At 41.7% G+C, this 19,191-nt stretch overlaps 1 protein-coding gene across 14 annotated transcripts in view; it reads right to left on the bottom strand.

Moving 5' to 3' along the window:
* The window catches only part of PROM1 (prominin 1), a 179,075-nt gene that overhangs the window by 73,504 nt on the left and 86,380 nt on the right, over positions 1–19,191 (bottom strand). For 10 of the 14 annotated variants that reach the window (XR_014464771.1, XR_014464862.1, XR_014465005.1 and 7 more), the window contains exons 7-9: positions 16,693–16,756; positions 13,235–13,324; positions 2,151–2,174 (exon numbers count right to left, since the gene is read on the bottom strand). Coding sequence is in view for 11 of the 14 variants with exons in the window: in XM_083163594.1 (XP_083019720.1) it covers positions 2,151–2,174; positions 13,235–13,324; positions 16,693–16,756 (178 nt within the window). In the remaining 3 variants the exon portion in view is untranslated. The remainder of the gene's footprint in view (positions 1–2,150; positions 2,175–13,234; positions 13,325–16,692; positions 16,757–19,191) is intronic. The other 4 variants (XM_083163597.1, XM_083163598.1, XM_083163606.1 and 1 more) reach the window with 1 other exon arrangement.

Raw genomic sequence — 19,191 nt, 5'->3', positions numbered from 1 at the left:
TACATTTATCTCCAAGTATAGGCATTTTATGCGAAGGAAGCATAGTTGACAAAGCAAATAATCCACAATTTGCTTGCTTAAGAGTCGTAGCAGGGGTCAGCTGCGGCACCTTCTCACCTGAGCCCAACACTATCTGCAGTTCAGTGTGTCTATTTTTTATATTTTGTTTTGGACAAGATGTGGACACGTGCCCCTACAAAACCCCGGCCCAGCACTGCTCTTTATGGCCCCGGTTAGGAGCAGATTGGTTGATATTTTCTCTCTCTCTCTCGCTTTAATAACTCTTCCCACCTCTGTTATGGTGATCCAGTCCCCTGCTTATTGTAGTAACTGATCCCAGGTTAGTGGTTATCTCTTCATCTCCAGATTGTAAATCCAGAACCCATTGCTTATGTTCTGGGTGCCCATGAAAAGCAGAATGTGCCGCATTTGTGAAACAAAAATAAATTGACCCTGTCCTAAATGTCTTCAGACGCCAGTGATTACATATTATTGCTTCTATTTCTGAATAATGATGCTGGATACTCTCTTTATTCTGCAGGACTGCGGCGATACAAGTCTCTGGGGAGCCACTTTGTCTTCTCCGTTCTTGTTTATGGAGATAATCAATGCCTTTATTTTAATGCCATTTACACACAGAAGTCCTCTTTAGGGCGTCATTATAACCATAAATATGTCTGCATAATGCCTATAACCATAAATATGTTTACAAGTCCTTCCTTAAAGATGTAGACCAGAAGAAGTATATCTCACAGGAAGAGCACTTAAGCTTTTATAGTGATGTATTGTTGCTGTATGTTTCAACCTTCCTCCCCAGGGAATACTTGCTTTGAGTACTTTCAATTATGCTAGTTTATGTACAGCCAAAGAAACCACTGATCAGCCAATCAGTCCACCAAACAGAAATATCCTGCATGCATCATAAGGCCGGGAGCACATAAGGCCATGTGATAGTATATTACTGTACAGTAGATCTCTACAAGGCATGGTCTTATCTGGAAGTTCACATGAACCAAGGACACCGATGGAACATTCCATTTGTATACTTATCTGCTGGTCAATGCTTTTGAACAGCTAATCACCTACACGTCCCTATTTTCCTGTTATCTGTTGGTCAATGCTTTTAAACAGTTAATCACCTGCACGTCCCTATTTTCCACCTTATCTACAGACCAGAACATTATCTAACATGTGCAGGGCATACAGTGTACATGAGCCCATTGGTCAAGGTAGGGAGACCTGTGCTGCATGGTGAGCACCCAATCAGAATGCCACACAGCAGACCCTGCATAACCTACTGCCAACAATGCAATAGAGGGAAAATATTTGAAGACATTGGGCCAGATTCTCTAAGCTTCAAAAGTGATAAAATGGAGAGTGATAAACAGCCAGCCAATCAGCTCCTGTCTGACATTTTTCAAACACAGTCTGTGACATGACAGGCAGGAGCTGATTGGCTTGCTGTTTATCACTCTCCATTTTATCACTTTTGAAGCATAGAGAATCTGGCCCATTACCAGTTACATACTAATGGACAGGGCCAGTTTCCCATTAACCCAAACTGCAGGGGCCCATTGCTGTGCACAGGTACCTGCTGTATTCATACACCTCTGCTACAGATGAGAGTATAAACACATTACATAGGAGTCATTTCACTGGACCATGAAGAAGCACAGCTATACTGTAGTAACATGTTGCACTGCTGTGGGTAACTCACGTGGGTAACTCTGGGCATATTTGGGTGCCCCAGGAGGAATAATTGGTGCATGCTCCATATACTTTGAGTGAACACAAAATGCTAACATGAAGATTACATTTTCTATCTAGTTACATGTCCTCACGACACTGCCCTGCAATGGTTTGCGGTAATCACAGCTAACGATCCAGGGTCTGGTCTGAGATCACATGATTTGCCATACCATGCTCCCCCTCCCACCCAACCATGCCTCCCTCTCCTGGATCAGGATTTGCCAATATATACTGTTATTTCATGACCACCATTGACTTTAGTGAAAGGAAGTAGAATTGAACAGCTCCTAAATGAGTCATCCACAGAACAGCATACGCAAACTAGACACAGCACAGATAGCCATATTCACTAACACGTTACACCACAGGACTACAGTATTTCACTGTAGAAATTTGTTTACCTTTAATTGCCCTTTCCACTTTGACTTCAAGTTAAAAAAAAAACGAAAAACAAGAGACCAGGAAATGAAAATAAAATAAACAACATAATAACAATAATGAGCAAACATAAAATATATATGAGACAAACGCTGAACTATTAAATAAAAATAGGACAATGATTCATGTAGAAAACAACAAACTTCATCAAGCAAGTGACCAAGGACCAAATACATACTGGGGATTGGTCATTGTAGCATCTTTTGCACTGATGTCCAAAATGCAAGTAAAATGTATATAGAATGCATTCCTTACTTACTGTATGCATAGACTGTACGCTTGCAGCAGGGACCTCCTACCTCCATGAGGGGCTGTTTTTACCCAGTTTGTTCTATCACTGTCTACTATTGTGAAGTGCAATGGAATTTGCTGAGCTATATAAGAAACTGTAAATAAATTTTAAGTGTGTTAAATGTGCGTTTGGTTACATTAATGCAGGGTTGCCGACCCTCCCGGAATTTGCGGGAGTCTCCCGAAAATCGGGTCCTTCCTCCCTGCCCCCGGAAGGGTGGGCAACCCTCCCGGAATCAGGGGGACCCCCACTGAGCCCCCCGATCGCGGCATTTATATGCCGCAATCCGCGGGTCTCAGGGGAGGGGGCGGAGTTAAAACGGCACAATCGTGACGTTTTAGCCCCGCCCCCTCCATGGATATCAGTTATTTAGTCTATTTCCCTGAATGGGGGCGGGGCTTAATGATGTCACGGTTAAGCCCCCGCCCCAAAAAAATCATAATGAAAGATTCCTCTCCGGGCTTCTCCCGGAGAGGATTTTCTGAAAGTCGGCAACCCTGCATTAATGAATGTGTCCAATCTATATTTGGTTGAACATGTGTTTATGACAAAACAGGAAGGCAAATGTGCATGGAATCACATACACATACAGTTGCAAGAAAATGTATGTAAACCCTTTGGAATTACCGGGATTTCTGCATAAATAGGTCATAAAATGTGTTCTGATCATGTTCTAAGTCACAACAATAGACAAACACAGTCTCCTTAACGAATACCACACAAACAATTATATGTTCTCATGTTTTTATTGAACACACCATGTAAACATTCCATGTGCAGGGTGGACAAAGTACAGATGGAGCCCCTGTCATCCTTGGCTGGCGCTCGCCAGACCCTCCCCGCACGTGCGTCCCAGTCTTTTGGTGGGGACGCTGCGTGTCCCTGCCCGTATCCGCTTCAGGGAGATGGGCAGGATAAGGGGGCGCTCGGGGCGGTGAGGGCGACGGTCATCGATGGAGGGGAGGCGGCGGGGATCGGAGGAAGGCTCCGTTTCCCAGGGGGAACGAGAGCATCTCATGTGCGCTCGCCCCCTGGCGGGGCTGGCATGATGGCGGGGCTGGTGTCTAAAACGCCAGCCCTGCAAAGATGAAGGCAGCCCCATCTGTAAGTGAACCCCTAAAGTTTAGTCTTGACTCCAATTAGGTCTTGGAGAAGTCATTAGTTTAGGGTCTAAACTAATGACTTCTCCAAGACCTAATTGGAGTCAAGAGTCAGCCAACCTGGAGTCCAAATCAATGAGACAAGATTGGAGGTGTTTATTAAAGCTGCCCTGCCCTATAAAAACACACACACACACACCAGTTTTGAGTTTGCTATTCTCAAGAAGCATTGCCTGATGTGAACCATGCCTCGCACAAAAGAGCTCTCAGAAGACCTACCATTAAGAATTGTTGATTTGCATAAAGCTGGAAAGGGTTACAAAAGTATCTCTAAAAGCCTTGATGTTCATCAGTCCACTGACAAATTGTCAATAAATAGAGAAAGTTCAGCACTGTTGCTACTCTCCCTAGAAGTGGCCGTCCTGTAAAGATGACTGCAAGAGCACAGAACAGAATGCTCAATGAGGTGAAGAAGAATCCTAGAGTGTCAGCTAAAGAAATCACTGGCAAATGCTTACATCTCTGTTGACAAATCTACGATACATAAAACACTCAACAAGAATAGAGTTCATGGGAGGACACCACAAAAAAACATTGCTGCACGTTTGAAATTTGTAAAAGAGCACCTGAAGGTTCCACAGCACTACTGACAAAATATTCTGTGGACAGATAAAACCAAAGTTGAGCTGTTTGGAAGTTACACAGAACACTATGTGTGGAGAAAAAAAAAACACAGCACACCAACATCAATACCTCATCACAACTGTGATGTATCGTGGAAGAGGCATCATGGTTTGGGGCTGCTTTGCTGCCTCAGGGCCTGGACAGATTACCATCATCGACGGAAAAATTAATTCCCAAGTTTATCAAGACATTTTTCAGGAGAACCACCAATTGAAGCTCAATAAAAGATGGGTGATGTGAATGTTCATATATTCTCTGTAAAGCGCTGCAGAATATGTGTTCGCTATATAAGAAACTTTTCATAAATAAATAAATAAACAGGACAACAACCCAAAGCACAGAAGTAGATCAACAACAGAATGGCTTCAACAGAAGAGAATATGCCTTCTGGAGTGGCCCAGTCAGAGTCCTGACCACAGCATGACCTCAAGAGAGAGCGATTCACACCAGACATCCCAAGAATTTTGATGAACTGAAACAGTTTTGTAAAGAGGAATGGTCCAAAATTCCTCCTGCCCAATGTGCAGGGCTGATATGCAACTATAGAATAGAATAGAATCTTTATCATAAAACGTCCACATACAATGAACATTAAACGAAAATAAATTGTAAACAGTACAAATACAGAAACATTAAAAAAGAGGTACACTTGACTACAGGATTGTGCATAGATCATGAAGAACCCTAAGCATTTAAAATATTTAAAGTGCGAATTGCTACTGGAAAAAAACTCTCCCTATATCGTTTGGTTTTACATAAGACTGAACGGTATCGCCTATTTGAAGGAAGTAAGGAGAAGAGATCACTATTTGGATGGGTGGGATCCCTCAGGATACTATTAGTCTAAGAGAGAAGTCGCTTTTTAAAAATGTCTTGTAAACTTGGTAAGACAACCCCAATCGTTTTACCTGCAGCTGACACTACCCTCTGTAAAGACTTACGGTCAGCTGCCGAACAGGGACCAAACCATGCCACAGCACCGTAGGTGAGGACACTCTCAATCACACATGAGTAAAAGCTCACCAAAGTTCTCTCACTCATGCCAGCCAAGCGCAGTTTCCTAAGAAAAAACATACGCTGGTGGGCCTTTTTGACAGTAATATTGATATGAGTGCTCCATGAAAGGTCTTTAGATATATTTACACCCAAAAATGTAAAAGTATCAACAGTCTCCACCTGTTGACCATTTAAAACCAGTGGGCAATATGTAGTCTTGTGTGATTTTCTGAAATCCACAATCATTTCTTTTGTCTTGCTCACGTTCAGGATCAAACAATTCTCACTGCTCCATGACTCCAATTTGGACACTTCCAACCTATACTTTGACTCATCATCATGAGAGATGAGACCCAGTATAGCAATATCGTCCGCAAATTTAATAAGTTGAACAGAATCGGAGCTGGCAGTACAATCATAAGTAAATAATGAATACAACAGGGGGCTCAGAACACACCCCTGGGGGACACCTGTGTTAACTATCAATTCACCAGATACCTGGTTCTTCACCCTAACGACCTGAGGCCTGTTAGATGAAAAATCCAGAATCCATCCACACATGGGCCCGCTTAATCCGATACTGGATAGTTTGCCCACTAATGTGGATGGAACTACAGTATTAAAGGCCGAACTATAGTCTACAAACAAGATCCGGGCAGAAGATCCCTTTAAATCAAGATGAGCAGAAATCTTATGAACTAACATAAGCACTGCATCATCCGTGGATCTATTAGCCTTGTAGGCAAACTGAAAGGAGTCAAAGCCAGGAGGAATGCTTTCCTTAATGTGAGCAAGGACCAATCTCTCAAACACCTTCATAATTAAAGATGTTAAGGCGATCGGTCGGTAGTCGTTCAGACTATCAACTTTCCCTTTTTTAGGAACCGGCGTAATAACTGTAGATTTAAAGCACTTAGGCACATAACAGGCACTAAGAGACAAGTTGAAAATAAAGGTAAAAATCCCAGCAAGCTGCTCCGCACATTTTTGCAAGACCTTCCCTTGTATCCCATCAGGGCCTGCCGCCTTTCCTACTTTTGTCCTAGAGAGACACTTCCTAACAGACTCTTCATCTAATTAGAAAGGCCCCATCCTCACAATATCTCTCCAGTGGGGGCGAAGACATGACTTGTTTATCAAAACGGGCATAAAAGGTATTCAGATCATCCACTAAAGCGACATCGACAATAGAGTTTTTGTTTGCCTTATAATCAGTAATATGCTGAATGCCTTTCCAAAGGCATTTTGCATCATTATTTTGGGAAACCATGCGTTCTAATTTTACAGAAAAAGCCTTTTTTGCTCTGACAATTCCCTTTTTCAAATTTAACCGGGCAGCTCTAAAGGTAGACAAATCACCAGATCTGAAAGCTTTATCCCTCGCCACCAAAAGGGAACGGCCCCATTTATCTCCAGGGTTTGTCATTTGGAAATAGACGGATTTGCTTCTTAACAGTCACACTGTCGATACAACAATTTAGATATCCTAACACCATTGATGTCAAAGTATCAATATTAACCAAATTATTTATATCCACAGACTCCTCGATAAACAAATTCCAGTCGGTAAATTCTAACCTGTCCTGTAACTTAACTAAAGCACCGTCTGGCCAAACAGTTATAACGGATTTTGATGGGAAAATCAAAATCCGGAAACGATATAGGAAACGTTTGGTTGTTATTGCTGCCAAAGGAGGGTCAACCAGTTATTAAATCCAAGGGTTCACATACTTTGTCCACCCCCACCTGGTGTGTTCAATAAAAACATGAGAACATATAATTGTTTGTGTGGTATTAGTTTAAGCAGACTGTTTGTCTATTGTTGTGACTTAGATGAAGATCAGAACATAATTTATACAGAAATCTAGGTAATTCTAAAGGGATCACATACTTTTTCTTGCAATGGTACATGAATACAGAGAAGCCCGGTGAGGAGACATTACTGGCCACTTCAGGGGCTTTACTTCACTATAATGCACCCCCAGCAGAGGAAAAATGCCAGGAGGTGAGGGTCTGTAAGAAAGGGTGCAGGGATAAACAACAAGTAATTTATTCTGGCTGATTCTCCTCTTCACTTCACTAGGAAGCAGGTAGGATGTGGAACATAAACTTATTCTGGGTTCGGCAGACAATCCAAAAAATCAGGAGTCTCCCATAGCCTGCGCAAAATAGGCAAGGATGGTTGGCAGTGGGCCTGTAATGCCATCCTGCAATCCATATTGGTGCTGTAGTGCTACCTTAAGTTTCCACTAGACCTTGCTCCCATTATGGACACATCACTAGATTAAAACCATGACTCGAAATGGGATGTGGTTAGAACAGAGGCAATCAGGATGCTGGCAGTCAAAATCTTGATGTCGGAAAACTGACATCATTCTCAATGCCGACGCAGGAATCCGGATTGTAAAAATGCTGGGTTAAAGTTAAGCCATGGGGGAGAGGGGAGGTTAGGGTTAGGCACAGGGGTTGGGGAGGATTAAGGTTAGGCATCAGGCAGCGGAAAGGTAAGGCAAGAAAATGGAGTTTTAGGTTTAGGCTATGGGGGGATAAGAGTTAGGCATTGGGTATGGAGGGTTAAGGGGGGCAGGGACAAGGTTAGTATATTAACCATACCCCTGTTGAGATTGTAAGCATCAGGACTCCGCTATTGCTCTTCTGGCCGACAGCATACTGACTCCCGGCCTCCCGTATGTATTCCCTCTAAATAGACTAGAAATTAGAATAAATTTTTCTAGGGTGTAAAATGTTGAAGTTTTAAATGTCCACCTGCCGTATGCCTTAAGTACAGTTGCCAGATGTAATTCCTTGTAGGTAATGGTTCTGCTCTATAACCAACAGCAGTACCAAGTGCTTGTGAGAGCGGGGGTGGTGAGGGGGAGCAGGGAAAGAGTATATTAGAATGAAAAAGTAAAAGACAAACAATGAGAACCAAAACAAAATAAATTGAAACTCAAATTTACAAAAAAAACTAATACAATTAAATATAAATGTGAAAATAAAAATGTAGTTCTTAAAATTAAAATAACAACATATAGGTTGTTTACAGCCCCTTTGAGTAAATGAGGGAGCAAGTTCCGGGCTTGCTGGTAGTCTATATGTTATTTTAATTTTTAGGTTTATTTTTATAATTGAATTTTTATTTTCACATTTCTATTTATATTTAATGTTATTTTTATTAGAGAGTTTCAATTTGTTTTGTTTTGATTCTCCTTGTATTTTTTGTCTTTTACTTTTTTTTTCTAATTTTCTCTACCCCCGTTCTCACAAGTGCTGCTTATATAGCAGAACCACTACCTACTATTAAAATTTATACCAAGCAGCTAAAATCCTATACTGTATAGTTAATTGTTGTGCATGTGGCATATCAACACTACCAAACGGCCATACATGCGCCATACATCTGAATAAAGAAGCCTGTAGGTGTTTTTCAGTTGGCACCAATAACCATATCACTCTATCACAGCACTAACAGATAAAACAGCAAATAATGGGACAAATAAAGCCATTAACACAATTGATCTAGTGATACATAAAGACAAAAAATCCACACATTTTATAAATGGCTTTATATCACCAAATGTGAAATATACACTGTGTATGTATGATTTGTAACAGTATAACAATGCTTAATAAATAAATAAAATGTCTATTTGAGTGCGTAGAAAAAAGTTGCAAGACAACACAATTTTACCACAGCAAATGTTGGATATTAGAATTCAGGTATCGGGGGAGCCAAAACTCATTTTAAGAAAACATAGATACCCATTTATCAATGTGACTTTGCTATTTAAAACTCACTGCATATGCTAAACAGTGCACCAGACTATCAGCTCTCAATTGTAATTTTTCAAATGCATGACAGTTATGTGGGGTACACACCAGGACGATATGGCCCAAAACGAGTCAATTTAGATACAATCTCCACCGATTGTATGTAAATCGGCCATGTTTTGGGCCATTTTGCTGTCCTTTTGATGCAATCCCGATCCGATGCGCGGCCCCTCGGGTCGGTCGGTCTTTTCTGAGATCCTACCTGCTGCAGGTAGGATCTCAGAACCGACCATTGCAGTGGGTGGGGGTCGTGATCGGATCGCGATCACATCAGCGGCATTTTCGCAGCGTGTCGGCGGCGCAGTCAGCTCGTAAGTGGGTCGTATGTTCCTGTGACGACCCGCTCACGAGCACCATCGTCCTGCTGTGTACCGGGCATTAGAAACTGAATACATGATTGTTAGGAGCAGATTGGCTGCAGCACCAGCAAAGAGTTTACATGAGCTGAAACTCATCGATAAATGAGGCCCCACAGGTTGGAAAGTTCCACTGAGCAGGAAGTGAGGCAGTCTGCCCCCACCCGCATTAGAAAATGGTTATATAAAGCAGCCAATTTTGTCATGCTGCCAAGAAGCCGGGAGAAAGCATTCCTTACCTGCATGCCTTGTGAGCTATGTTTTCCCCAGGTAGTAAAGGATCTGACATTCCTACATGCTGACATTATGCTGCCTACACTGATGAGTAACATTGAGCTCATTTCAGAAACAGGGATAAATCACCTCAGAATTGATGCTGGAGCCCTCCAGCTGCAGCACAATGATATCATTTCTTATCACACAAGCCTGTCCCTACAGATCCTACCAGCACAGTATAAAATCACAATAGAACTAGAGGGGGGGACGGCACAGCAACGGCCACCAACTGCCATTCCAAACTGGCTCTCTGGCAGTTGGTGAGGCTCCCCTATTTGAATTTTGGACTGTGCTGCAGCTCCACCTCTGGAGCCGCCGCTGAATATAACTATTAGTATCATAGAACATGATGTCCTCCGCCACAATTCAGGGACCTGGGAATGAAGCTGGTTATATTACAGAACTTTTCTCTGATCTATCTGTTATATAAAACTTTGATCTCTTGCTGTAGACCGTAGGCTGAGTACACATCTAACAATATTTCTTCAGAACAATTGTGAAGATCAGTCATGAGAGACATCGCTGTTGGGCAGGTTGTTACATACGTCCATGCAGTTGAGCGGTCAGTCTCCGACAGTTCCTGGTACGGGTATACGGGTTGTCAGCGGATTGCCTGTACACATAGCATATGCCGACGTGTCTGTGAACGACGTCTTTCACAGTCATTTTTATTGTTGGTATATACTAGTGAATAGACCAGCATTAAATTGAATAACCTATAAATCAGCCAGTGTGTACCCATAGAGTAATCCTTTGTTAAATCTATCACTGGGACAAATAAAGAAAACCTTTTACCGTTGTTTTAAACAATTTGCCAGCCTAACTAATCAGTTCTGTTTTAGTAAACATATTCTTAGCTTTCTAACTATACGGATGTGACCAGGCAATGAACCTGGGTACACTCTGGAGCGATGGAGATTCGTTTGGACATCGTCTACCCATACACACGGGCATGCATGGTGCCGTTAAAGATATTGTCAGTCTTAATGTGCAGCCACTAGCTCCACAGACCCTGCGGTGGCTTGTAGATGCTAGGCAGATTTGGGCACCACGGGGTCTGCGGAAGCTATCGTTATGGCCGCTGCTGCCAAATCTGTTGATGCCGGCCCGCCGGGATCAGCAGAGCCTCATGTTTGCAGTCACGGCACTCCTCCTGTTAGAATGCCACTTGCAAAATGACTGCCCCCTCACTGTAGATGGTTATTAAGGATGCTAGAGGAGGCAACAACCTCCTCTTGCGTCCTAAATAACGGTCTGCTGTAAAGCAGCGGCCATTTTGCAAGTGACACCTAACAGGAGGAGCACCGGGACCGCAGACAGGAGGATCTGCTGATCCTGGCAGGCCAGGAATGGAAGGAGCAGAAACGGACCGGGCGGCAGTGGCGGCAGATACAGCTGTGAGGGGGGGGGAACGCACACATTTTTTTGTTACGCCACTGGGTGCAGCACATGCACAGAGTGATGTAGGCGATACGCCAGTCCAATCCACCTGACTGGAAGGCATATCACTTAATGGGCCTGATTCTGGTTCACTCGCAAAAGCAAATTCTCTCTCTAATGAACTAATCCATGTGAACTGCAGGTGGGGCAGATGTAACATGTGCAGAGTTAGATTTGGGTGATTATATCTGCCCCCAGCCCCCCACCAGCAGTGCACATGGTTTGTACAAATATGTTGCTTAATGTGGTTTAATTGGTAATTTTTCAAGTGGGTGAAACGGCTGAAACTTAGTAGACTGATATAAATAAATAAAATAGACAGAGTCCTATGTGAGAGACTGGTGGTATAAATGGAATGCATATAGAGTAATGTATACATACTGTACATAGTTGATAATATTTTAGAATAGTTTCCAGGGATATTAAGTTGTTGAGGCAGAGAATCAAAACATATCATATGTATGAGATCAGACCTCGGAGGGCCTTCCAGCACTAACATACCCATCATGTCATGTACATAGAATTGGATTATAATGTACTCTATGCATTATTTTACTGGAGGCCTGTTTATTAACATCATTTGTCAGAAAACTATGCGGAAACACATCTTTGGATCCCTCTCAGATACCGAACTGTGTAGATACATGATCTTAATGGCATTCTTTATTGCTTCCTTCACAACTAAGCATTTGTTATATGATGTTTTTCTATTATTTCCCTCACACCAACATCACTCCCAGGGGACCGCAGCAGGAGGAGTGCAGAACGGATTTGCTCCACTACAGACGGGGAAAGTGGCGGGGCATGACAGGTGTATGGGATGCGACCTGGTCAGGTATAGCACTCAGTGGCGTAACTACTGTAAGGCAGCCCCAGCTGCCGCTAAGGGGAGCAAGTGGCAGCAGGGTCTGTGTAGGCGCCGGCACCCGCTCGACTCACTGACATGCTGCTGCCTGCCACTGCCCACTGGCCGAGCACAGAGTCAGTCGCAACACGGGTGCGGCAATGGCAGAGATGACAAATCCCCCCCACTGATTCAATTGACTGTACACAGAGCCGGCTATTGGCTACTGTGTACAGGATGGGCGCAGATGGGCGTGCCCATACTGCACCTGGTGCCCATACTGCACCAGCATATATCTCCTTACTTATCACAAAATATCTCCCATCTTGACCACTCCGCTCTGCGTCTCTCTTCTGCACGGATCACTAGCTCCCATTCACTATTACAGGACTTTCATCGGGCTGCTCCCATCCTATGGAATGCCCTTCCATGCACAATAAGACTCTCCACTAGCCTTCAAACTTTCAAGCGTTCCCTGAAAACTCACCTCTTCAGGCAAGCCTATAAGCATATATAAGTTCTACACTCATAACCCTCTGAGGCACTTATGTATTATTTAGCTTCCCTTCTGGACTTGTAACTTGGTGGGACTGCTATGCTATTACTGGTGCCTGTCCTTGTGTTTCCCTCCTATATCCCTATAGATTGTACGCTTGCAGCAGGGCCCTCCAACCTCTATGTGTGTCTGTTTTACCCAGTTTGTTTTATCACTGTCTACTATTGTAAAGTGCAGCGGAATCTGCTGCGCTATATAAGAAACTGTAAATAAATAAATAGGGTGGCCTGGGATGCGTTGGAGCCAATGGAAGCAGCAGTGTCTGCTGGTCAGTGGGGGCACAAACATTTTGGCAGGGGGGAGCAAAATTTATAGTTACGCCACTGGCCGCAATCTGTCTGGCAGCTATTTAATATATATTCTGTCACCTCTCTAAAACCAGCCATGTCCCAAATGACATTCCATACGGCTTCTGCTATATGATCTCTTGCTACCAAGCACTTATATTGTGGGAGTATAATCGCTCCTCAGACTGACAGGACAGTTCTGGGAGAATGTAGAGATTCTGTTGAAGACCAGATAAGAAAAGCGATTGTAGTACAGTAAATGGCAATCTTGCTGGCAGCCAGACAGCCTAAATGCTAGACATACTTATTACAAGTATAAGTTTCATGCTTAATTCCTGATTAAAAGTAAAATATACGGCTACAGTTTCATTAAAGCGCAAGTTACCTCCAGCCATGTTGAGAACCCCATCAAAAGCAGGACGCACCCCTTTCCCAAGCTGCTCATGAACACGCTCACCGAGTAATGGCCCAACATCTGAAATAAGAAAGTGTTTTATTAGATGATACTGTGTATATACATATAGGCCCTTATTCAGATCCGATCGCAGTACAAATTCCTTCTCAAAATGGGCAAAATTATGTGCACTGCAGGTGGGGCAGATGTAACATGTGCAGAGAGAGTTAAATTTGTGTGGGGGTGTATTGAAACTGAAGTCTAAATTGCAGTGTAAAAATAATGCAGACAGTATTTTCCCTGCACAGAAACAAAATAACTCTATATATGTTACATCTGCCCCACCTGCAGTGCACTTGGTTTTGCCCATTTTGAGAACAAATTTGTGCTGCGATCAGATCTGAATAAGGGCCATAGTACTTATTCCCAGCAGATATTACGACATTTTCCCTGCACCCACCGTAAAGTATGGATTGTGGCAGGCTCAACAAGTGTCCAAATTCAGCTCAATGTTGACATAATATATACCAGTGGTTCCTAAACTTTCTTGAATCATGGTGCCCTAGGGTATTAGTAATTTTTAACAGTACCCTTAGGCCAAACATTTCTCATTGAGAAATTCAGCAAAAATTATTAAATTAAGTAGATTGTGTGTACCATAACCTTTATGGTCAGTTATGTGGTGGTAGACAGGGTTCTGATTTGTTTTGTAGACATATTATGAATGAATGTCAGCCACCAGCATTGGTTTTGCCAACTATTTGATTTGGTCATGGATCACCAACCAGTGGCAATATGGCACCCACTGTAATAAACAATATTTGTTTTATACGGTTATTTAATTTATTTGGACAGGATGCAATCGTTGGTGGAGCCATGGGGAACTATGGGAATTTGCATACAGACAGGACTCTTCTGCGCCAATCCCATAGACATAATACACCAAACAAGATTTACCACAGACAGGACTCTTCTGCACCAATCCCATAGACATAATACACCAAACAAGATTAACCACAGACAGGACTCTTCTCTACTAATCTCATAGACATAATAAAGCTAATCAGATTTACCACAGACAGGAATGATATTTCTGCACCAATCCCATAGACATAATACACCAAACAAGATTTACTACAGACATGACTCTTCTCTACTAATCTCATAGACATAATAAAGCTAATCAGATTTACCACAGACAGGAATGATATTTCTGCACCAATCCCATAGACATAATACACCAAATCAGATTTACCACAGACAAGACTCTTCTGCACCAATCCTATAAACATAATACACCATATCACAATAACCACAGACAGGACTCTTCTCTACCAATCTCACAGACAATTAACACCAAATCAGATTTACCACATACAGGACTCTTCTGCCCTAATCTTATAAACATAATACACCAAATCAGATTTACCATAGACAGGACTCTTCTCTACCAATCTCATAGACATAATACACCAAACCAGATTAACCAAAGACAGGACTCTTCTGCACCAATCCCATAGACATAATACACCAAATCAGATTTACCACAGACAGAAATGACTGTTCTGCACCAATCCCATATGCTGTGTACACACGGTACAATCCAGCATGAGATTTTGACTATATAGTCAAAATCGCATGCAGATCGTATGCAGATCGCATAGGTTTTTTACCTTGCGATCCCGATGCGCGCTCCCATTACAGCACAAATCGAAACCCAGATAGACAGTGCAGCAATGACTATATAGTGCAAATCGAATGTAGATAGCATGAATTGTATGTAAAAAGTACAGAGTTCGCAAATATTGTATAGCAGTCGAATCTTAAGTCGAATAGCAAGGGAATCTCACCGTGTGTACACACCAATAGACATAATACACCAAATTAGATTTAACACAGACAGGACTCTTCTGCACCGATCTCATAGAAATAATACACCAAATCAGATTTACCACAGACAGGAATCTTCCCTACCAATATTATAGACATAAAACAGCTAATCAGATTTACCACAGACAGGGCACTTCTATACCAATCCCATAGCAATAACACACCAAATCAGATTAACCTTAAACATCCTAGTACCTTATGTGTGTACTGTACCTCTAGCATGTTCACCTTTAACATAACTTAACATAATTAATAAACCTGAAATAAAGACTCGGAGACATAGGTTTGGCAGAAATTGTTAGCGGATTTATTATTCAAATTTTAAGCTAGTTTGATTTCTTTAAACTAATTTAAATAAATGGTGGCCAAGAGAGAACAGCTACTAAACTAAACTCCACCCCAAATCACTGCATACGTAATCAAAACTACCCTACCAAGCGGTATCCACTCTACCTACTGCATTGACTACCCACCCAGCCGGATGGGCTCTGATGCGATGCGATGTCATTTTTCACAGAAATAATGGACATGAGTTGACATCATGTAAAATGCACCCCAAATGTCATTTTTCACACTGTACCACCCCCACTATCAACGCCAACCCGAAGCGTGGCGAGCGCAGCGAGCCCGCGAGGGGCAGCAGTACGCGTCCTACGACCTTTTCATACCCCCACTATCCACGTCGGCGTGGAGTTGAGAATAGAAAGTGTGGCGAGCGCAGCGAGCCACCGAGCCCGGAGCGTGGCGAGCGCAGGTATCCGTGTCCATTCGCGGGCTTCACAGGTATCTGTGTCCCCTCGCGGGCTTCACAGGTATCCGTGTCCCCTCGCGGGCTTCACAGGTATCCGTGTCCCCTTTCCACGCTTCGGGCTCGCCACACTTTCTATTCTCAACTCCACGCCGACGTGGATAGTGGGGGTATGAAAAGGTCGTAGGACGCGTACCGCCGCCGCTCGCCACGCTTCGGGTTGGCGTTGATAGTGGGGGTGCTACAGTGTGAAAAATGACATTTGGGGTGCATTTTACATGATTTCAACTCATGTCCATAAATTCTGTAAAATTTACATTGCATCGCATCAGATCGCATGCGATCGCATGCGATGCGATTTTTCCCTGTACGATGCACATCGTGGGAGCCGTGAAAGTACACAAGTACCCATTAATCTTTGCAGTACAATTTTATTTTGAAATTCAAACAGACATTTAAATGTTTAAATTAATTTTATTTATTTTTTTATTCAAAAATGGTCTATATTGAATGTTGAACGATGTTAATCTTCTTATTTTAAATTGGCTCACCACTGGATCTGCTACTAGCGCTGGGGCTGTTGACTAGACATTGGATCTTAAAGGAATAAGCAGACAGGACTCTTCTGCACCTATCTCATAGTCATAATACACCAAACCATATTTACCACAGAGAGGACTCTTCTGCACCTATCCCAAAGTCATAATACATAAATACACCAAATCAGAATAACCACAGACAGGACCCTTCTGCACCAACCCCATAGTCATAATACACCAAATCAGAATTACCTGGACACTATTATACTTACTGTTGAGTTCTGATAGAGCTTTGTCCTTAGTAATGTTAAACTTGTTCAATAAATAATCAATTTGCTGAAATTATAAAAAAAAAAAAAAAAAAAAGAATGTAAATATAAATTATAAAGTTCAAAGATTGGGATCCATGCCAGCTTCAAAAACACTTTCAATCAACAGATTGGTTGCTAATAGCAACCCATTCACCATTTATTCTCAGACTTGCATGGGGCAGGTTTGAACTCTCTGGGGAACAGCTGTCTGATCACAGTCATCCTGCAGATGACTGATCAGGTCACTCTGAATCAGGGTATGCGGGCCATTAGATCGACATTCAAAAGGTGACCACATGGAAAAGGTCAAAATTAGGTACACATGGTCAAAAGGTCTACACAAGCAAACGGTCGACATGAAAAAAGGTTTGACGTGAGTTTTTCATGATTAGTTTCTAAACGGACTTGTTCATACTTTACCATCCCAGTGGGCACAGAGGGAGAACAGACTAGTGTGCCGAGAGCAGCGAGCCATGGTAGGGGACGTGGGACACTCATACGGTGTCCATGTCAACAGACAAAAAAACGTGCAAAACTCATGTCAACCCTTTTCCACTATGACCTTTTGCTCCTGTTGAACATTTGACTACGTCGACACAATGCATGTCAATATTTTGACTTTCCACCTAGACACTGTCTATCAAATGATCCACACCCCTGAATCAGGCCCTAAGAACTAAAAGACATAGATCAATATATATATATAGATCTATATATATATATATATATATATATATATATATATATATATATATATATATATATATATAGATCTATATATATATATAGATCTATATATATATATATATATATATATATATATATATATATATATATATATATACACACACACCATATATTCTATTCACTATATACCAACACAGTTCTGAAAGTAAATTGTTTTTTTTTTTTTAGTCCCCTTTGGTTCCTGCTCCTCAACTGTTGGACTTTAACTTTTGATAGACTTCATAATTGGATAATATGTCAGTAAATGTCACTCATAGTATGTTGTTACAGCAGCACCAGGCTACAATGATACTTTAGGCTAAAGCCACTGCTACAATTGGTGGCCCAGAGCCATTGCGGCAATCTTTTCTACAGTAATGTATGAGAGTACTACATGACAATAAATGCTGGTGCAATTAATATTGTGAGCTTTTCAGATTTATTCCTAAATTGAATGACGACTGAGTGCACACACTGATCTACCAACCTACAACACACGGTTTACTTTTCTATAACATATAAATGATTGTTTTAAAAAACAAAGTAGTGTGTCACACAGTCAGTTTGGTGAAACATGTATAAAGTAACTGTATTTTAATTAAAAACCCAATAGCGACCTCTGCTGGTTACTTTAGAAAGTACAATGCTATGTTTTGCGGATTTGTGGTAATACACAGAACTTGTAACTCTCATACTGCTTTCACATTGCAGAAATGGGTAATGACACAGTATTCTTAAATGGGACTTTAAAACGGGTCTGAGCCTTGAGACCTTTCACATTGCAGGTGAAAACCATTTTAAAAATCATTTAATACCATTCAAACATTCAACCCGTTTAACCCCCAAGGGACACGTTTCAAGCCATTAAAATAGAGCTGTTCAAACTGCCAAAAAAACGGCTTTGAAACGTGTAGGACTCTGCTTTTTAACCGTGTTGAAATACCAGTTAACTTTATCCGGTAAATCAACTCTGGCACTTTCACATTGCAGCCTTAAACGTTTTAAAATGGAAAAAAACGGCAATATACCGTTTTAAAAGTGCGATGTGAAAGGGGTATAACAGATGGGACTGACTGTGTATGTAACTATTTTTCCCGTGCATGTAAAATGAATTAACATTCTGCCATAGAATGTGGAATGTTTACATTTGGGAGAATAGTGTAAATAGTGTATACTTACGGTGTGCACACACAGTGCGATTTGGGCTAAATCGATAGCAAGTTTGTGCAAATCGCACTCTGTTTTGCCGCACCCAATTGCAATTTGATCCAGTTACGCGGTACCGGAATTCAAAGTAAAAATAGATTGTGCATCACAACGTATTTCTACTATCTCAGAACAAGAGCCATGCTGATCAATGCATCATGGTCCGCGCACCCAACACCACGTGCCGCCCCTCCCTCCCTCCCTGCCAGCTGATGCTGGCACCCAACCGTCCACCATTATCCAATAGATATCAGAAAAAAAAATTAAAATAAATAAAAATGAACATAGAATCTGTGAATAATAATAATAATTATGGGTAGTGGTTGGAATTTTTTTTTATTTAATTTAAAATTATTTTAAATATTTAATATATTTAATATTTGCCTTCAGCTGCAAGCTCGTACGTGAAAATATAGTGCTAACGGTGCTACTATTATCAAGAAAAAAGAGGGGGAGTGGAGCGCTAAATATTAGAATTAAATTGATAACAATTTGCCTGTTAAAAAAATGATCAATTGGGTATCACAA

Source organism: Crinia signifera, chromosome 1 (assembly GCF_055691185.1).
Source record: "Crinia signifera chromosome 1, ASM5569118v1, whole genome shotgun sequence".
Classification (NCBI taxonomy): domain Eukaryota; kingdom Metazoa; phylum Chordata; class Amphibia; order Anura; family Myobatrachidae; genus Crinia; species Crinia signifera.
Note: the sequence above shows the minus strand (reverse complement) of the source record. Positions and strands in the feature narration are given on the sequence as shown.